We start from the raw sequence: 19,211 nt of genomic DNA on the forward strand, positions 1-19,211 counted from the left end.
TAAATTTACATATATATGCATATGGGAATTTTAAAATTGATTACATCAAATATGGATTACACATATTCGGCGAATTTCTAGAAATACCTATTGTAACCTTATGTATATTTTTTAACTAGGCTACCTTCATATTCAGTTTAGACAGATTTAAAAGGAAATTAGATAAAGTTAAAGGGGTTAAGGAAAATCAATGACTACTAGTCAGGATTGCTAATAATCTCTCACATCAGAGGCACTGTGCCTCTGAATACCAGTTGCTGAGGAATAAGCAATAGAGGGTACAGCTTTACTCATGTCCTCCTGGCAGGCTTCTCATAAGCAACTGGTTGGCCACTGTGTGATGAAAAAGCTCGATTAGATTGAGACTCATCAGATCCAGCATGGCTCTTTTTATATCCTTAAAGCATAAAGTCTGTCAGTGAGGTGTGGGCTTTCCCAGATTGAGGAATAATGGCACATTAGGAGCCATGCTTAATGTACAGTATCACAGATAAAGGCATCTACAGAAAGCCAACAATAGGAGCATTTATCCTGAACTTACAAAGTGTGGAAAGTAAATTCACGAGCATGTACAAAAAGATTTTGAATTTCAAATTTGAGAAGAGTTACTCACTAGTTTGTAACATACTGTCAAGTCCTCTAGGAAAGAAAATTAAGAACCTAAAGCTCAATGTTAGTCTTATTGTAAGCACAAGACAAGGAGAATGGGAATTCAACAATTCTATGCTTCCATCACTCCCTCCGTTCAAAATGCATCAAACAAGGCTTCAAAGCAGCTAACTACAAACAAAGGCAGGAAGTGAAAAGGAAACTTAGCAGATAACCTCTCTGCAGCAATAATATAACTAGTAACACTTCTAATTATATTCCTATCAGTGCCAGCTGTCTGTGGAAAGAACTCCTCTCCCAAAAAAAAAGCTTGACTCAGGCTTGCATCCTTCCAAGGTCGCTAAAATGAGTACCCAGATTGTTGGTGGCAATTAGCTTACACTTTGTAAACCGCTTAGGGAGTGCTTAAGTGCACTGATAAGCAGTATAGAAATGTACTTACTTACTTACTACTACTTTCTTGTAAAACCAACATTTTGTGCAAAATACATTGTTTTCAGTGCAAGACCCCAATTGGTTGTGCAATTCTTTTTGGAAAAAGTTCCCAAGTGCGATAAATAAATAAATCTGAAAAATCCACATCAGTTCTCCTTATCTCACCTAGTAGGGAGAATAATTTGAAATAATTTGGTTCTTTTATGCAAGAACGAAATGAACAAAAATGTATAAGTATTTACACCCCTGTTCAACAGATATAAAGTACCAGGTGCTCTTGAACTGGCATAATGTTTGCCTAGAATCATATTTAAAATCCACAGAGTACTGATATGAACAGTGCAATGAATATTCTATAAACAACCCAGAAACCAATCATGTGATTCACCTGTATATATTGGATTGCACACATAGGCCTATTTCACTCATATTAGGACATATCTGGCAGGTTCAAGGAATTGGAAAAAGGATTTTTAATGCATACACATTATTCAGATACCATCATCATTTGCCTCTGGCCCAGCTGCAGTTTCTGTTTATGAAAGAATCTAACTGGTGCATAAAACTGAAGGTGTGCAAATGTGTGTGTTTTAGCCATTATATTCTGTTGAATTCAATAAAGAAGAAATGACAAATCTTCAAATCTTATAACTTTTGTCTGAATTACATGTAGAACACATAGTACAGTGTAGTAAAACCCCAGGCTATATACTAGCCTTTTTGACAGGAATGCAATAAACACACAGCTGATTTTTAAAAGGTGAACAGATAAATGTTCAAGCTTACGTTTCATCTTTAGCTGTGAAGGGTGACTGGTACCGTGGCATTTTAATTCTTAGGACAGTTTCAGGACTGTGCTACCATGAATATTAATTGTGATCTGTTTTTAATAATACAGCTTTCTAAATATACAGAAGGTCATTGAGAACAGCATCATTATTGCTCTTCAGCTCTTGTGCCTAGCTATCATTAGTCCTGAAAAGCATTTGAAAATCTGTGAATGTTCAAAATGCTTTAGGAAAAGCACTTGACACAGCAGTGTGACAGGTGCAATGATGCCAATACATAAAGAGTACTGTCCTTCAGGAACCAGGCAAGTTCTTCTTCCAGTCCCAGTAATGTTTGGGTATGGAATTTTTTCATTGTTACAGCTAACATACTAGAATGTCATGTCACAGTTCATATAGTAGAATGCAGAACAGTCTTGAAGGATGGCACTGTAAGCATGTATATACATCATTAAAAGGGGAGAAAATACGAGTGTGGTTGAAATGCTGCATAATAAATATTACTTGAATGAAAAACCTACTTTTAATGTATTGAGAGCAGGGAACATGATACAAATTAAAAGGGAAAATAAAATTGGGAGCAACAAACTGGGAACTTATGGACTGAAAAGAAAAAGCTACCAATTAACATCACTATTAATATGACCAATGTTAAATTTGGCACTACAGGGCTTGAATGTTATGCTGTCTCTCTCAAATGTTAAGTGAGATTGACAAATGTATCTTGAGTGGCCATAGATAAGATTTAGATGGCCACAAACACATCAGAAAAAGACCTACCACCAAAAACAGGACAAGGACAAACAAGCATTAAATTGGCATATACTAATGTTTAAGAGCACATTTTGAAATAATCACCACACCATTTAAATAGAAATATAATATTATAGTGGGGAAAGACTATAACTGTGTGCTTGTTCATTTTTCTGTTCAAGAGTTAACTGTTAACTGATGCTTCAAACTGTAATGTTCATTTATATCATTAGAACAATAACATAAAGCTCATAAAGAGAAGTTCCAATGAGATCCAAAATTTAATATTTCTTTTCAGATTGAAGAGCATACTAAATGTATTTTACATATTGTTTACATACACAGTAATTGTTTACATACACAATAAAATAAGAGAGAGCTATTAAAAACCATAGCACACACATTACAAAACAATGATCAGGTCAAAATACAAACACAATAAAGTGCTAACCTCCCAAAACAATTATCTGTTTCCTATGAGAAGGCGCAAGGCAATCTCTTGTATAGCTCAGCATATACTAACTTATAGGTTTTCCAGGACTTTGATTTATATTTCAAAAATTCTTGGCTGACATTTTCAGAAAGACTGCCAACATGTGGCATTCTGATAACTAAGAGGTAGTGTGTGTGTGTCCACATTTTAACATTAAAAGCTGATTTGGTGATGCGCCCTAGACACTAGAAAAAAACAAAATTCAACAATATAAGCATATTTTATAGACAGTACAAACCTTCTATGTGAACATTTTTAGCAACTGCTTACTACTGTTTCCTGTAACTACTACATTAAAGCAAAGAAATTAATTTCTTTGCTTACAACATACTGATTTTTTATTTCAAAAGTTGTGAGTATAGCCAAAACTATTTTTTCTTCTTCCATGAATATTCTTTCTTCTTCTCTTCCTTCAAAAGAACAAACTTTCCTGAAAGCAGAACTTGGTTTAACACTTCAGAGACAATTAACAGCCTAGCACCTTTATGCACCATTTCAAAAGGTACTTTCTAAACATACACTGGGAAGGACATCTGGACAAATATTTCCACCAAACCGCTATGTGTTTATATCTATAAACATCTATACTCACATTGAATCATTTCTGATCAATTGACCATTTTGACGTGATGCATTTTCACTCATGGAACGTTCTCTTTTAAGCCTTCCTACTGAGCGAACCTGCAGGGCAAAGAGAAATAAGCCAAAGTAAGTCTTTAATGATCCCTAGGCAGCATTATCCAGGCAATAGACCAATTTTATTGAAGAGCAGTATACATAATCACTGAGACTACCACCTGGATGGTAATATTTTGTAATTTGCAAATAGAGTGAGGAAAGGAATGAACTCCCTTCACTGGATTTTCCCCATTTTTAAGATTTGTCATTTTCTTAAACAAGAACTTGAAAAGAAACATACCTCCAGGTTTTGGAAATACTCATAAGATATGTTCAAAAGAATTACATTTTAAAATAGCAGGTCAATTTACAAAATACACAGGAACACTGAGCTGAAGGGGCCTTGTGGGCCACTGAGTCCAACCCCTTGCTCAGTGCAGGATCTCCAGCTAAAGCATCTCAAGCAGATGGTTGTTCAGCCTCAAAGGACCCCCCTCCACCTCTTGTGGCAATTTATTCCATTGCCAAACAGCTCTTACTGTCAATACGTTCCTTTGAATGTTCAACTGAAAAACAATCTCCAGAAACTTCAGACCATTAGACCTGGTCCTACCCTCTGGGGCAGTAGAGAACAGGCCTGCCACCTCCTCTTTGTGATAGCCATGTTCACCAAACTGAACATGTCCAGGTCCTTCAACCTTTCCTCAGATGCTTTGTTCTCCATATTTCTCATCATCCTCATTGCCCTTCTCTGAACCTGCTCCAATTTGTCTATAGTTCTGGGCACCTCATTTTAAGAATGATAAACACAATACTCCAGAAAAGGCTTGACAAGCACAGAATATAATGGAACTATTATGTCCCTAAACTTGGAAACTAAAAAGCATTCACCTTTTTGCTGCAGCATCACACTGCTGGCTCATGTTCACCTTAGGATCAACAATAATCCCAAGGTCCTTTACGCATGTAGTCCTCCATCCTATACCTGTAAATTTGTCTTTTGTGGCCTAAATGAAGAATTTTGCATTTGTCTCTACTGAATTGAATTTTGTTAATTTATGCCCAATTTTGGAGTTTATCAAGGCCCATTTGAATTCTGTTCTTATCTTCCAATGTGTTAGTCACTCTTCCCAGTTTGTGTCATCTGCAAACCTGATAAGGATTCCCTCAATCCCATCATCTAAGTCACTGATAAAAATGTTGAAGAGTTATGGCCCTAGGAAGGACTCCACCTGAGACCTCCTTCCACTTTAAAGGACAGCAACTGTTGTGTCTTTGAGCACAATTTGAAACCAGTTATGGATCCATCTGTCAGTGTTCCCATCTATTCCAGTTAATCAGTTTGCCAATCAAAACATTATGGGGGACCTTATCAAACATTTCGCTAAAATCTAGTTAAATACCCACAGTATTCCCACCAGCTACTAGTGCCCTGATCGAAACAAGATTTAAAATTAGTTTGGTAGAATTTGTTTTTCACAAACCCGTGCTGGCTCCTATTAATCACTGTACTGTATTGTCATCAAGTTACTTGAAAAGATTCCTGTGTAATCCATTAAAATATTTCCAGGTATTGTGGTTAGCTGACTGGCCTGTAGTTTCCTGGATCTTCTTTTTTGCCTCTTTTGAAGAGAGGGACAATGCTTGCCCTTCTCCAGTCCTTTGGCACCTCACCTATTCTCCAACACTTAATGATGGCAAATAGTTCATAGAGTAAATCAAGTTCTGTCAGTACTCAGGGATGCAGTTTGTCTGGCACTGCAGATCTTTAAGCACTTAAGTAACATATTAATTATGGAAAATACCAGATAACAACTTGCCTACTGATTCTAAACCAGATGAACTTGGCAGGATGTTTGTATACTAAATAGCACCACCAAAGGAGCGAAACTGATCGCTAGTTGCCAAACTATGTTTTATTATTTCTTTTTAATTTGAAGATTTCCAGAACTTATGTTGTGAATATGAACTTTACACCAAGATATCAAAATAAGTGTAGTGACTAAATGTGTGAACTAAGACATCTTTGGCCCATATGTCACCCCACACATGAAATCACTAATATTATTGCAGAAAAACTCAACATCCTACTAGTAAGAATTGTTGTAAGTATTACTAACTCAGCTGGTTATGAAACTATGTATCTACTGTAAATACTAAGCACTTAGCATTTACTTGCCGGCAGTCTCCATTTTTACTATCATAACAAGTAAAGGCAGATGCAACACTTTCCCTTCAGAATTGCTTTATGGTAGGCATGCTGGGCAATCCTCTCTTTGGAGTTTTGATGGTTTACAGGAAGTTGAAACTATGTTGCATATTTTATTATCTTGTGTTTTTTATAACCAAGATTGCAAACACTTGGCCTCTCCTCTATTAAGCTATTTATCTGACTGATTAGATAGGTTCCATGTTACAGTTCTATTAGAGGATAGATGGTCTAATGTCACCCTGCTGGTTGCCAAGTTCCTGTTCTCTGATACAATCTGTTTATTTTTGTTTGTATTGATGGATCTATGGATGGCAATAAATAAATAAATAAATAAATAAATAAAAACTATCACAACAAAGCACAGGAAGAATCAAGGGAAGCACATTAGTATAATAAAAACTTTTCTTATAGCTTATTCATTGGAACATATTCCTCCTTCTTCAAAAGTAATAACACTATTGAATAGCACTACTTGTATTTTAGACAAGTCTTCACTGAAGTAACCCAAACAACCAAAGTTTAAAGGCTAAACAAATTCCTCTAGAGAAATTTTTGTTTTTTATAAGGACTATTAAATACAAACATGTTGTCCACTATGGTTCAAAACAAACGGCAGAAATAATCCAGTTTAAGACCACTTTAACTGCCCTGGCTCAGTGCTAGGAAACCTGGGAATTGTAGTCTATTGTGGCACCAGAGCTCTGACAGAGAAGGCTCAATGTCTCACAAAACTACAGTTCCCAGAACTAGCATTGAGCCAGGGCAGCTAAAGCAGTCTCAATTATTTTTGCAGTGTGTTTTGGACCTGTATCGATTTAGAAAACAGTGCAGGAAACATTCATCTTCCTTTTTGATTCATTAATAAAGAAAAGACTGAAATTAAATATGATGGAAACAAAGAAAGAAAGAATAATACTACTAGCCTCTTCAGTTTGAGGGGTCTGGGAAGGAACTCTCTCTAGGTCCAAGAAATCCAGTGGCCGTTCACTAAGTGAAATAACACGGGGAGGTGTTTTCAGTGAGAGAGGCTTGAATGGAGTAGACTGAAGAAGATCTAGATCTGGCGGCCTGGTAAGTGGAATGTCTTCACTATTGCCTGTAGAAGAATTAATTTTAAAATCAAAAACATTTTAATAAATTATTCAGTGTGGTCTGATGGGCACGTGCTAGCACTTGGTGATCAAGTTCAATTCTCATATTTGGGCTGCTGCCACACTGCAGAAGCAATGCAGTTTGACATAGTTAAGTACCATGGCTTCATGCTATAGAATCCTGGGAATTGTAGTTTGTTGTGGCTCCAGATCTCTGTTATAGAAGGCTACATATCTTACAAAACTACAAATACGAGAATTCCACAGTATTGAGCCAGGGCAGTTAAAGCAATGTCAAACTGCATTAAAACAAACAAAAAATTATATAAGTATTTTATATAATAATTTATATAAGGAAAAATTTGCTCCTTAGTCTTAAACAAGCCATGCTGAACTTCAACTGTAAAGGTATCTTACACGTCACAAGGCTTTTTCAGGAAAGAAATGTAAGGGGAGTATTAATCACTTAATGCATTAAAATACTCAAATAATATATTTAAAATATTTTAAGAATATTTTATTTCTAAATGCATTCACAATTTCAGAGATATGCTCTCCATGTGAAAATGTTTTCAGGGTGAGATATTTTCCTCTGCCATTGCCATTTAGCTATTTCAATCCCACACTACACAGGAGCAAGAACATGTGTTATTTTTTTCTGCCCACTTCCTATTAAATAGTTCAGTATTTTGATCTAGTTACGTCACTCTCCACATTTCTTAACAGTTGAGTCAGAATTCAGTATGAAATCCCACTCACCGCAGCACTTGCCTCCCCTCACAATTTCAGCAAAACAATACCTCGTTTCCCACAGTGTACAATGTATTTCACATATGAGCAATTTAATGCACATAGGCAACTTAATACTACCTATTTATATTATTCAAGCAGTCTGATGAGTAACTACCCATACTTTGGATAAAAACCAAGTTTAAAAAAACTAAAAAAAAATTCTTCCACTGTTCTGGATAGTGATTACACAAATATACATACAAGCAGGCGCCTTATGAACTGAGAACATTTTCCCTGCTGTTGGAGGCTAGAATTCTGACAACCAAGCAAAACAGTGTGTGTATGTATCAGTTTAATGCTGCACAAACCTCTATGCTGAAGTGGATAAAGTGTGACCCTCCTCCAGATGTTGTTTACTATCACTGTCAGCAAGTTCATCACTGACTCTACTAGCTAGGACCAATGGAAGCTACAGTCCAAGAACACTGGGAAAGCTACACTTTACCCACCACTGCTCTATGAAATATAGCAAAGTAATATAATAAAGTAAATTGAAAGAATATACTTCAGGCATTCAAATACACCATAAAGTATCTAATGAGATTACAGCACCCCCTCCCAATTTGCAGGGATTTGTTCTGGACCCTTCCCTCGCGAAAATAGTGACTTGCAAATATTCAAGTCTCGTTGAAAATAATGTCACACGCATAAGGCAGTGTGTAGGCATGCACTGCCATTTTGTCCCTCCCCACTTGTTCCTCCCACGAAGAGTGTATTTTGTATTTCTTGTATTTCTTATCTTTCTTATCAATTTATCCCAGGACTACTTGCACTACTCCCTGTCTAATTTAAACTAGGATTCATATAACTCTTGGGATACATGTACCCAAAGGTGATATGTGTGGCCCTCAGACCTAGATACTTATATATCTAAAGTGGAAAGAACCCACGGAAAGTTGCACTTCCAGAAGTATGTGTGGGGGTCATTTCTTCTACAAAACTTCTCTTTTGTTTTATGCAGAAAAAAATGCCTTTAAAAAACCTCAAAATGATCTTTAAGTCTCTTCTAGTATTGTTGGAAGGAATGAGTGAAGCCTACACAAATCTAACAACCTACAACACTTTGACAGTTAATTCTGTTTTAGGTTGTTTTGTAAACATGTACTTATAAGGAACTGGTAAAAACACCTCTATGGATGCAGTGGCTTAGTGGTTAAAATGCCAATTCTGATGATCAGAAGATTGGAAGGTTGGCAGTTCAAGGCCCATGTGCTGCATGATGGAGTAAGCTCCTGTCACTACTGTAGTTCCAGCTTCTGCCAACATAGCAGTTCGAAAGCAAGCAAATACAAACAGATAGGTACCACTTCTCGGTGGGAAGGTAACAGTGTTCAGTGCAGTCATGCTGGCCACATGATCAACAGAGCAGTCCCCAGACAATGCTTAGAAATCGAGATAAGCACTGCCCCCTACAGTCAGTTACGACTGGACATTCATGTCAAGGGACTACCTTTACCTTTAAAAACACCTCTGCGTACTCCTTGCCTAAGAAAACCCTATGAAATTAATGGGGTTGCTGTAGGTCATCAATTTGAAAGCACATCCACACACACACACTTACATCGTATCTTCTACAGAAAGCCTTTAAAACACAACTTAAAATAAAACAAAACCTGATGCTATAGAATTATTGGGACCAGGTAAAATATATACTGTGAAGTCAACAAAAGGATTTGAGGACTAAAAAAAGTTTTTAAAGGTTTGTTTGAATGTTGCAAGAGGAAGGTCAAACAAAGTGCTTGGGAGGGATTTCCACAGGTAAGTAGTGGCTATTCCTTCTCATGCTGTTACTCGTTTCAGTTTTATGTTATCCTTCCTTACATGATCTCTTCCTTCCTGCTTTATCCTCAGAACAATCTGTATAACAGATTGGGTTTCAAGTGGGCAATTAGCCAAAAGTCTAGCAGGTTTGATGACTGAGTGGAGGATTTCAACCCAAGTTTCTCACTCACAATGTAATACTCAAACTGCTACATGTTAAGATTCTTTACATAATACCAGAGTAGAGAGATCATTTTCAACAGGTCATTTTTTTAGAGCACACACATATATAAAAACAGATGTAGAGACTGATGGCTGCTTTTTACCATTTCAAGTTAAACATACCTGCCACAACAATCCGCTCTGGCACTTGCATTGTTACACTGGCATTTGGAAGCCCTCCCTCATGAGCAGTCTGTTCAAGGTCAGCGTTTGGCGGTGCTACCTTTAGTTTTTCTGGAACTCTCATTCTCTGGTTGATACCTTCAGTATACTCCATTTCATACTGAATTCGATTCATTTCTGCTATTTCAGCAGCCGGAGATGGGAATGTTGCTGCACTCATTCTAACATAAGATAAAAACAAATTGAATTATATCTCAATCATATGAAATAGCACAATTTGGGTTTCAGGTCACAACCAATTAACTCTCCTCCACCAACTTGGTAGTCAATACATTTTTCCCTCCGTAAAGACATTGTACACTGTTTTATGCATGGTCCCCGCATAAAACAAGATCATTCTCATAATTTAACACTAAAGTTAAAACTAATCACTGAAATTCTTTGAGAGTGATACATGGGAACAATTGTCACATATCTTTTTTTAGAAGCTCCCTCCTCTCTCTCACACACACATAGAGCACTAAGTGTTAGATAAATTGTTCTAACAGTTTATGCCAAATGAGGTCACATATACACAAGGAAGATAAAAGATACAGTAATGCTACAATTTTTCAGGATACAGAATGCAAAGAAAACAAAACCCACAAACCTCAGTAGGCAATGGTTTTGTGCAGTTTCACATTCTCGTTTAACCTCATCACAATTAAAAATTGTTCAACCACTGTATGTTTTATTCTTAGCTGAAAAGTTATTGTCTTCTATTGAGAGTCTGTTCTGCTTGGGAAGTTCAAAAGGTCAGCCCAGGGAAGAAAAAAAGCTAGTTTCTATGGGAAATGTACTTGGTGGCTCTTCTAACTCTCAAAGAGAGAGTAAAAAAGTGTGTATCAACAAAATGGTCAAGCAGGTAAAATTGTTGCTGTGCTTTCATTGGACAGTGGAGGACCCAGACTCTTCAAATGAAATAAGCAGAAGTGGAAGCTAGAAGGGTTGGAAGTTTCACTCCTAATAAATGAGCTAAAAGGTGTTAGATCTTGCAGAGGGAGAGAGATAATATATTAGTGCTGTACAGATGCAACCAACCAGTGCCAGCTTGCTTTTGTTTACTTAACTTTTGTGTCACAATAAAAACATTTTACACCATACTGTAAAATTTTCTACACTATATTTTGTAAATACAGTGTATTTTTGTAAACTGTTTTTGTAGCACAACAAAGAGTGAAAAAGTCTAAGTGTGTGAACACTTCTGCAAGCCAGTGTACATGGCCTATTGTTGTGTGGCTAATGGTTCAGCAGCAGAGTGCAATATATCTTCTGTTCATCCCTAAGCTGAGCGCTAGCAAAACTCCACAGTAATGACTGTCAATTTGCCACTCGTATACTATCTATATATCAAAAGCAGTTTGCTATATTACCGATGACTCAAACTTTATTTTTAGCTTAGCATAAATTAATCATATATCAGAGTGGTGTATCTTGTATCTGTCTGCTATCAACTAGTTATACAGCATCATCACATCATGAATACCCACAAAAACATCCTCCATGTGGAACTCAAGGTCTTAGGGGAAAAAATAAACAACACTCATTGCAAGTCCTTTCTTTAAATATGGTCAAAGATATTTGATCTATTCCTTTTCCGCTCCTGTGATTAAGGTAGAGCAAGTGAGGAACAATGAGAAAAAAATAATCATAGGAACTCAAATAACATTTCCAGCCAACTGCAACCAATGTCTGAGATTAATATTAGTCCTAACACATTTAAATCAGTATTGTTTTAGTGTCTGAGTGGCAGAAATACCCAGAAGTTATGGCAATATAGAAAAGCAAAAAAGATGAGTAATACATCAGAGATGATGGACACTAAACTACAGGAATTCAGAGCAATATACAGAGCAATATCTGTATGCCAAAAGCAAGGAAGGAGAAAAGAAGGCAACAGTCTAGCAACAGAAAAGAATGACAAAGGGTAATAATGCCAAAGCTGAAACAGGTATGTCCTGCTGATAGCAGCAACCAGTCAGCCTTCTGCCTGGAGGACTCAGAAAATGCATTGCCACTGGGAGAGGTAAGGATGGAGGAATGGCCAAACTGAAAATAATGCCTTGAAAAACTGAAGATTTTAAATTGCTGATGGGTATTCCAGCTGTTAAGACTCTCTGCATTATTTCCAATTTTTAAAAAGGGAGTGGAGCATTATATGTACACATAAGTAAGATGATGGTGGGGTATCCCATCAATTCACCAGGCCACATGATGGCAAAAAGTTAGGTATTCATGCATGGTGGGGATATTTTTAAGGAATAAGTACAGAAACAGTAGGAAAAAAACATAGGAAAATACTCCCCTTTCATCTACCTATTTTACTTAGAGAAATCTTGTTGGGCAATACTGTTTTCAACATAGGAAATAATGTTAACTTTAAAAAACAACAACATTGCTTTTATTAAAGTAACATTGCAAGCTCTGCTTGCTACTCTCCCTTCCCCAACCATGCTTTTTCTTTTTCTTTCTTGTTGGTCTTTTTCCTCTCCTAATCTGTCTGGAATTTGCTCCTTCATGCTTACTCTCCTCTCCTGCACCCTCATCAGATGGCAGCTCTTTCTGTTTCTGTTTTAACTGTCCTGAGAGTCTAGAGCAGTGATGGTGAGCCTTTTAGAGGCCGAGTGCCCAAACTGCAACCCAAAACCCACTTATTTATTGTAAAGTGCCATGTCCCTCTCGCTTTCTAGTAACAAACTGGCAAACTTTGTGCTGGGGTGACGGCACATGTGCCCACAGAGAGGGCTCTGACTGCCACCTCTGGCACACCTGCCATAAGTTTGCCATCATTGGTCTAGAGTCCTGCAGGGGGAACCACTATATGGACCTGTTTAAAGGTCCTTTGGAGAAATTAATATTCCTTGGCCTGATTGCTGCTTCCTCATTGCTGGTTAGGAATGGTTAAGTAAGTCTGTTAACTAGTGAGTGAGCATGGTAGCACAGGTTACAAGATAGATTTCAATTTAACATTAAGGTGCAATTCTTACTGCCCTTTTACCCTGGCCTAGTCTCAAGTGTCTATTTTTCATGGTCTTTTCATGGTGGAGACAGACACATGCTCATTCTGTTATATAGTCAGCCCTCTATATCCACAAACTCTGAATCCATGGATTCAACTATCCATGGCTTGAAAATGTTTGGTTTTTTTTTAATTCTAAAAAGCAAAGCTTGATTTTGCCATTTTAAGTAAGAGACACTTTATTTACTACACCACTGTTTATAAAAGCGTTTGAGTACCCACAGATTTTGGTTTCCATGGGGTCCTGGAACCAAATCCTAGCGGATACCAAGAACTCACTGTACTCTCTTCTGTTGTAAACTGCTTTGAATGTGTACTTTAAAAAATGCCAGGTACGTATACGGTAAAAATAAAATTTTAATACTGGATAGGCAAGTCTGGAAAATATTTCAGACTAGCAAAATGCTTATCTTATCAAGAGGAGTGTATATAGCAAATGTATGCAAGGTATACATATTTAGGAAGTGTAGTAAAATGAAATGTCAGATTAAGCAAATAAAGGAAACATATAAGCAGATCCTTAAGCAACAGAATTTCATTTGTTAGAGTCAAATTTCCCCTCCCCCTGTCTTTTCCTAATACTTGATGGAAGGGGAAAATACTTAAGTTGTCAGGGCCTTATTTTTAGACAAATGGGTTACCAGACACCTAATATTGTTTAGTGGCATTTCACAGCACATTCAAGAGCTGTGAAACACCTCATTCGGTTAGATTCATTAAAGAATATGGTCTGAAAAGATATGAAACAGCAACCATGTTGAAACTAAGCAAATCTAAGGACCCAAGACAGGCCAAAATAAAGCTGCTTCAGGTCACTTTGGAGGTATGCTGTTTAAATGACACACTCGTCACCTCCAAGTGATCTGAAGCAGCTTTATTTTGGCCTATCTGTATGGACTCAAAGGGCCCATACAGACAGGCAAAATAAAGTTGCTTCGGGTCACTTTGGAAATATGTTGTTTAAATGATGCATGCATTCTAAGAGGCCAGAAGCTGTGGTCCAGTCCTTAAGACTGGAGCATGGCTTTGGCATGGCTTCTGGCCTCTTAGGACGCATGCATCATTTAAACAGCATACCTCCAAAGTGTCCTGAAGCAGCTTTATATTGGCCTGTCTGTACAGGCCCAAAGTCTCCCAATGCAGAAATGGGAAATGACCTGAGAACCTTACATATGGTTCTTTATACTTGACTATGGAAGAAAGGTGTAAGTACAAATTAATAAATAACATTTTAATTAGGAAAGAAAGTAATAATTTGTATTAACACTCATCCAGGCAGATTAAAAAAAACTTGTATTGGCCTTAATCGGGGGCAATTTTTACCTCAATGAAAATTTATCCAATGGAATTTTTTTGAGTGCAGATTCAAGGTTATTCCATAATAATCAAACATCAAGAGGCAAAAAACACACGTTTGCATGTGATGGAACATTTTTTTCCAGTAACTGTAAGCCTCCCACGTTTGCAAAAAACTCTAAACAACACACATACTATAGCTTTGTTGGGAGAATTGTCACTGAAATTTTTTGGTTTGTTAAAAATAAGAAAAGAAACTGTTCAGGACAGTTTCAGAAAGTCAGGAAATATTTTTTACAACTCTTCAGGTGAATGTGTCATAAGATGCATACCTAAAATGCAATAAAACATCATTCTGGGATACTAAAATGTCCTGTTTGCCTGGATGAGAGCTAATGTAATAAACCAAGATAAAAATATAAGACAACATTTTCTACTCACTAATACAGGCACACACATAAGTCTACAACTTCCACTAACCTTCCTAATGGAATGTCACTGCTTACTCGCTTGTTCATTTTGATGTTTGGTTGCAACTTTTTATTACTACTACACTGCAGCACTGTTTATTTTACATAATACTCTCCCTAGACAACAGAACCTTTGTACATAAGACAGCATGACAACTGCTTTTTGAGCTGTAAAGGGAAAAAGAAAAAAAAGAGAACGTTAGGCATATTACTTAATGAAATATTTAAAACCTGAGGCACTTTCAGTCTGCATCCATCTGTTCTGTAGTGTGAACTTGATAAGAAAATGCTAAATAGTTTCCAGATCTCTTAAAGGCTTATGAAAATTCACAAACATCATTCCTTTTGAACTCCCTAATGCTAATTTTGGCAAGAACGGATCTATAATACTGTGGTGTTCTTGAAGAAGCAAAACATACAGCCAGATGACAGCTGCTAACTCGGTAAAAATAATTAAACAATCCCCAACAAAAACATATTGTATGTGTGTAGCTAACAAAACTGACTCAACTTGGTTTGCAACACTTCATTGGAGAACATTACTGCTTGAGCAGTGGAGTACTGCAAATCACACAGTGGTGGTAATTGTATGTAGTTGTGGTGGTTAGGTTACCAGAATAAAACCAGCCATAAAACATTTATTATGTTATAGCATCACTGGAAGCGGTGGCTCAGTGGTTAAGATGCTGACTCTTACGACTGCAAGATCGGCAGGTCGGCAGTTCGAGGCCCAAGTGCCACATGATGGAGTGAGCACCGTCACTAGTCCCAGCTTCTGCCAACCTAGCAGTTCGAAAGCATGTAAAAATGCAAGTAGATAAATAGGTACCACTTTGGTGGGAGGGTAATGGCTTTTCATGCAGTCATGTCGGCCCCATGATCACAGAGCTGTCTTTCACAATGCTGGCTCTTTCGAGATGAGCACCAACTCCTACAGTTGGACACAACTAGACAACCTTGTTGAAGGGGGAACCTTCACCTTTACCTTTAGCATTACTGAAATGTTACAAGTAAACATTTTCTTGCTAATAAACTCCTGATTTATGTAACCATTCCTACTGGCAGAAGGCCTGACTAAATACCCTAAAGGCAACAGATCCCACCTGATCTTCAAAACTAAGTGGATAGCTCTGGTTGGTACCCGGATGGGAGACTGCAAATGAATACCAGGTTCTGTCAGCTAGATTTCAGTCCAAACTACGTCTGTGTATTCCTTGCCTAAGAAAAGTCTATGAAATTCATGAGGTCACTGTAAATCAACAGGCAACGTGAAGATACATACACACACATTAGTAGGAGAAATCATGTGGAGATTGGCAGTATGCACAAATATGCTGCTCATTAACAATAAGGGAGGACTCTCCCATACTGAACATACACACATACCAAACACATCCAATAAAAACTGACATTAAAAAAGAGAACGGATCTCAGGATTGGGGGCTTTATCAGCTCAAAATGTTTCAGCCAGGAAATACTTGTTTGATGTTTTCCAGAGGCTGTTAAAAAGAAAGAAAGGGACAAGACACACGGAGTAAATAACAATAAACAAGATACAAGCTGAGGCATGTAACTTCACCTGGCTTAATATATAATTGCTATATATAACTGCTATAATTGACCCTGAAGAACAGCCCACTTCCGACTCAATAGCATGAGGAAAGGCGACGAGTGGATATTTTAATGACTGGTAGCTGTATTGCCCACCGTTTTATTGTTTGTATTCTTGGATAACATTGTATTTGCATTTTGTATTGTTGAATTTTTTGCTGTGATGGCGGGAAATATAAATAAAATCTATTATTATTATTATCATCATTTCTTAATTATTATACTGTATGTGTGTGTCTATCTATCTATCTATCTATCTATCCACACACAGTCACCCCACTCTGTTCTGGATCCCTGCGCGAAAACAGAAACTGTCCTCTATCCAAGCCCCATTGGCTTGAATGGGGGCACATGCCCCATTTTGTCCCCCTCTGTTTGCTGCCAACGAACGGCGAGGGATGCAGACTTTGAGTCTGTGAAAACGGAGGGGTGACAAAATTAAAATGAAACATTATCAATAATTAAATATTATCCATATTAAATTAACGAGGCACATACAGTCTACGAAAGCTGGACAACAGCTCTGGAGATGAGGGTTTGATTCCCTGCTCTGCCATTGAAACCCTCTGGGTGACCTTAGGCAAGTCACACTCTCTCAGCCCCAGAAAACCCTGCAATAGGTTTGCCTTAGGGTTGCCCTGGAAAGGACTTGGAGGCCCACAAGAACAACAACACACAACACACAACAGCCTGTGCAATTTCTGTACATCTTCAACATATACATATATGTGTGTGTGTGTGTGTGTGTGTCCTATATACTCGACTATAAGTCGGCCTCGTGTATAAATCGAGTATACAGGGATTTTGCTGTGACCCCTGGATAAAAACTCCAACTCCCAGAATTCCATAGCAAAGAGCCAGGCAAAGAGTTAAAGTGGTGCCAAGCCGGGTTATTGCTCCAGTGTGGATGCAGCCTAAACGTATTAGGATTCGAGGCTTGGCTCCCTAGTCCCACCGTAGGCCTCAGACCCACCCTTTTCTGTACCTGAGGCCGGAGGGGAGGCGGCTGCCCGGACCCCAACGCCTTTCCTCCGGCCGCCTTCTCCTCCAAAGGGCCGTTAGCAGCGAAGCATGAGAGCAGCAGCAGCAGCAGCAGCCCAGGAACAGAAGGATTAAACTAATGGACAAAAAACGACCCTGATTGTCCCCTCCGAGCCGCCGTAGTCAGCAACTACTAGGACGTTCCGCAATGGACCACGTGATCAAAGAAGGGCGGAAGAAGGCTGAAGTTCCCGCGGCCATCTTTGCTACGGGTGCTTTTCAGGGAAAGAAAGGACCAACACACACACACACATTGTGCAGAAATAATCCAGTTTGAGAAGGCTCAATGAAAGGGCATCATGGGAACTGTAGTTTTGTGAGACCTTTTGGTCCACACTCAGATATATTACCGTTTGAGGGCTCTAACTGCCCTGGCTCAATGAAAGGGAATCATGGGAATTGTGGTTTTGTGAGACTTTTTTTTGCCCAAAACACACTGCAGAAATAATCCAGTTTGGGACTGCTTTAACTGCCCTGGCTCAGTGCTAGGGAATTCTGGGAATTGTAGTTTGTTGTGCCAACAGAGCCCTCTTTGGCAGAGAAAGCTAAATGTATGAAAAACTACAGTTCCCAGAATTCCCTAGCATTGAGCCAGGGCAGTTAAAGCAGTCCCAAACTGGATTGTTTCTGCAGTGTGCTTTGGACCTTGATATCCCCTCCTTTCTACTCTTTGTGGGAGGAAAGTGTGTGTGTTTTGTGTACCTTCAAGTCGTTTCATACTTATCATAGGGCCAGTTTCCTTTGCCATCCTTTGAGGCTGAGAGAGTGTGACTTGCCAATGGTCACCAGTTGGCAGACAAAGACCTTTCTTTTTTATTATTATTATTCAGAAATATTTTCAGTATTGACTGCTTTTTAAGGAAAGTGCTGTAATAGGGTGGGCTGTTGTTGTTGTTGTTGTTGTTGTTGTGTGCCTCCAAGTCATTTCTGTCTTATGGTCAGTTTGTTCAGAGATTTGCCATAGCCAACCTCAGAGGCTGAGAGAATATGACTTCCCCAAGGTTTTTCCCCCTTTCACCAGGCTCCACTTTTCTTAGGATTTCCATTTTGGGAGCCAAAATTATAGCTTAGTGCTGTTTCATTTTAAAAAAACACACACACTGGGGGCTAGAAAAGAAGGCAGATGCTCTTATGCCTTTGATAACTATCTGTTTTAATATTGTAATAATTTAATTCCTTTTTAATGTGCTTTTTTCTATGTTTTTAATTGTACTGTTGTTGTTTTTTTAATGTTGTTAAGCCGCACTGACTCCCAGTTCTGGGAAAAGAGTGGGATACAAAAAATATAACAATACATTTGTCCCTCCATATTCATTAGGGTTAGGGGCAAAAGACACACACACACACACCCCCAATGAATACGGAAAAACCGCAAATAACAAAACCACCATTTTTTTTACCTGAGATGACACCTCTCTAGGAATCTCTAGGTCCTCCAGGGCAACTCTGTGGTCAACATAGGCCAGACACTGACCATAGAACTGCCCTGGAGAAGCTACAAATGCCGAGTGGAGTGTTCTCTCTAGGAATCTCTAGGCCTTTCAGTGCAACTTTTAGTTAAAGTTGACCATAGAGTTACACTGGAGGACCTAGATATTCCTAGAGAGAACACGTTAATCAAATCCGTGAATAACCAAAGCCACAAATATCAAAGCTGCAAATATGGAGGGAATGAGTGTAATAATAATAACTTTCCTGTTGCAGGCAGGTACACACAGCTACAGTAGGACTGGCTGGAGTAAAATCCCACTTTTAAGCTTCATTGTGTTTATTGCAGACGTTCTGCTATAACCTGAAACTGAAAATCTGTGTGTCCATGCCAATGATCACAGTGAAGA

At 38.2% G+C, this 19,211-nt stretch overlaps 1 protein-coding gene across 4 annotated transcripts in view; it reads right to left on the reverse strand.

Annotated features, from left to right (window-relative positions):
* Nucleotides 1–17,482, reverse strand: part of LOC149318188 (mitochondrial fission factor-like) — a 31,574-nt gene extending 14,092 nt beyond the window's left edge. The window contains exons 1-5 of one of the 4 annotated variants that reach the window (XM_089509194.1): nt 17,318–17,482; nt 14,732–14,889; nt 9,898–10,118; nt 6,832–7,004; nt 3,671–3,759 (exon numbers count right to left, since the gene is read on the reverse strand). In XM_089509194.1, the coding sequence (XP_089365320.1) occupies nt 3,671–3,759; nt 6,832–7,004; nt 9,898–10,118; nt 14,732–14,769 (521 nt within the window). In that variant the 5' untranslated portion in view covers nt 14,770–14,889; nt 17,318–17,482. Of the gene's footprint in view, nt 1–3,670; nt 3,760–6,831; nt 7,005–9,897; nt 10,119–14,731; nt 14,890–17,305 lie in introns of all 4 variants that reach the window. The other 3 variants (XM_089509195.1, XM_089509197.1, XM_089509196.1) reach the window with 3 other exon arrangements.
* Between the last annotated feature and the right edge of the window lie 1,729 nt (nt 17,483–19,211).

The sequence above is a fragment of the Sceloporus occidentalis genome, unplaced genomic scaffold (genome assembly GCF_023333645.1).
Source record: "Sceloporus occidentalis isolate IW3139 unplaced genomic scaffold, rSceOcc1.0.p SCAF_2, whole genome shotgun sequence".
Classification (NCBI taxonomy): domain Eukaryota; kingdom Metazoa; phylum Chordata; class Lepidosauria; order Squamata; family Phrynosomatidae; genus Sceloporus; species Sceloporus occidentalis.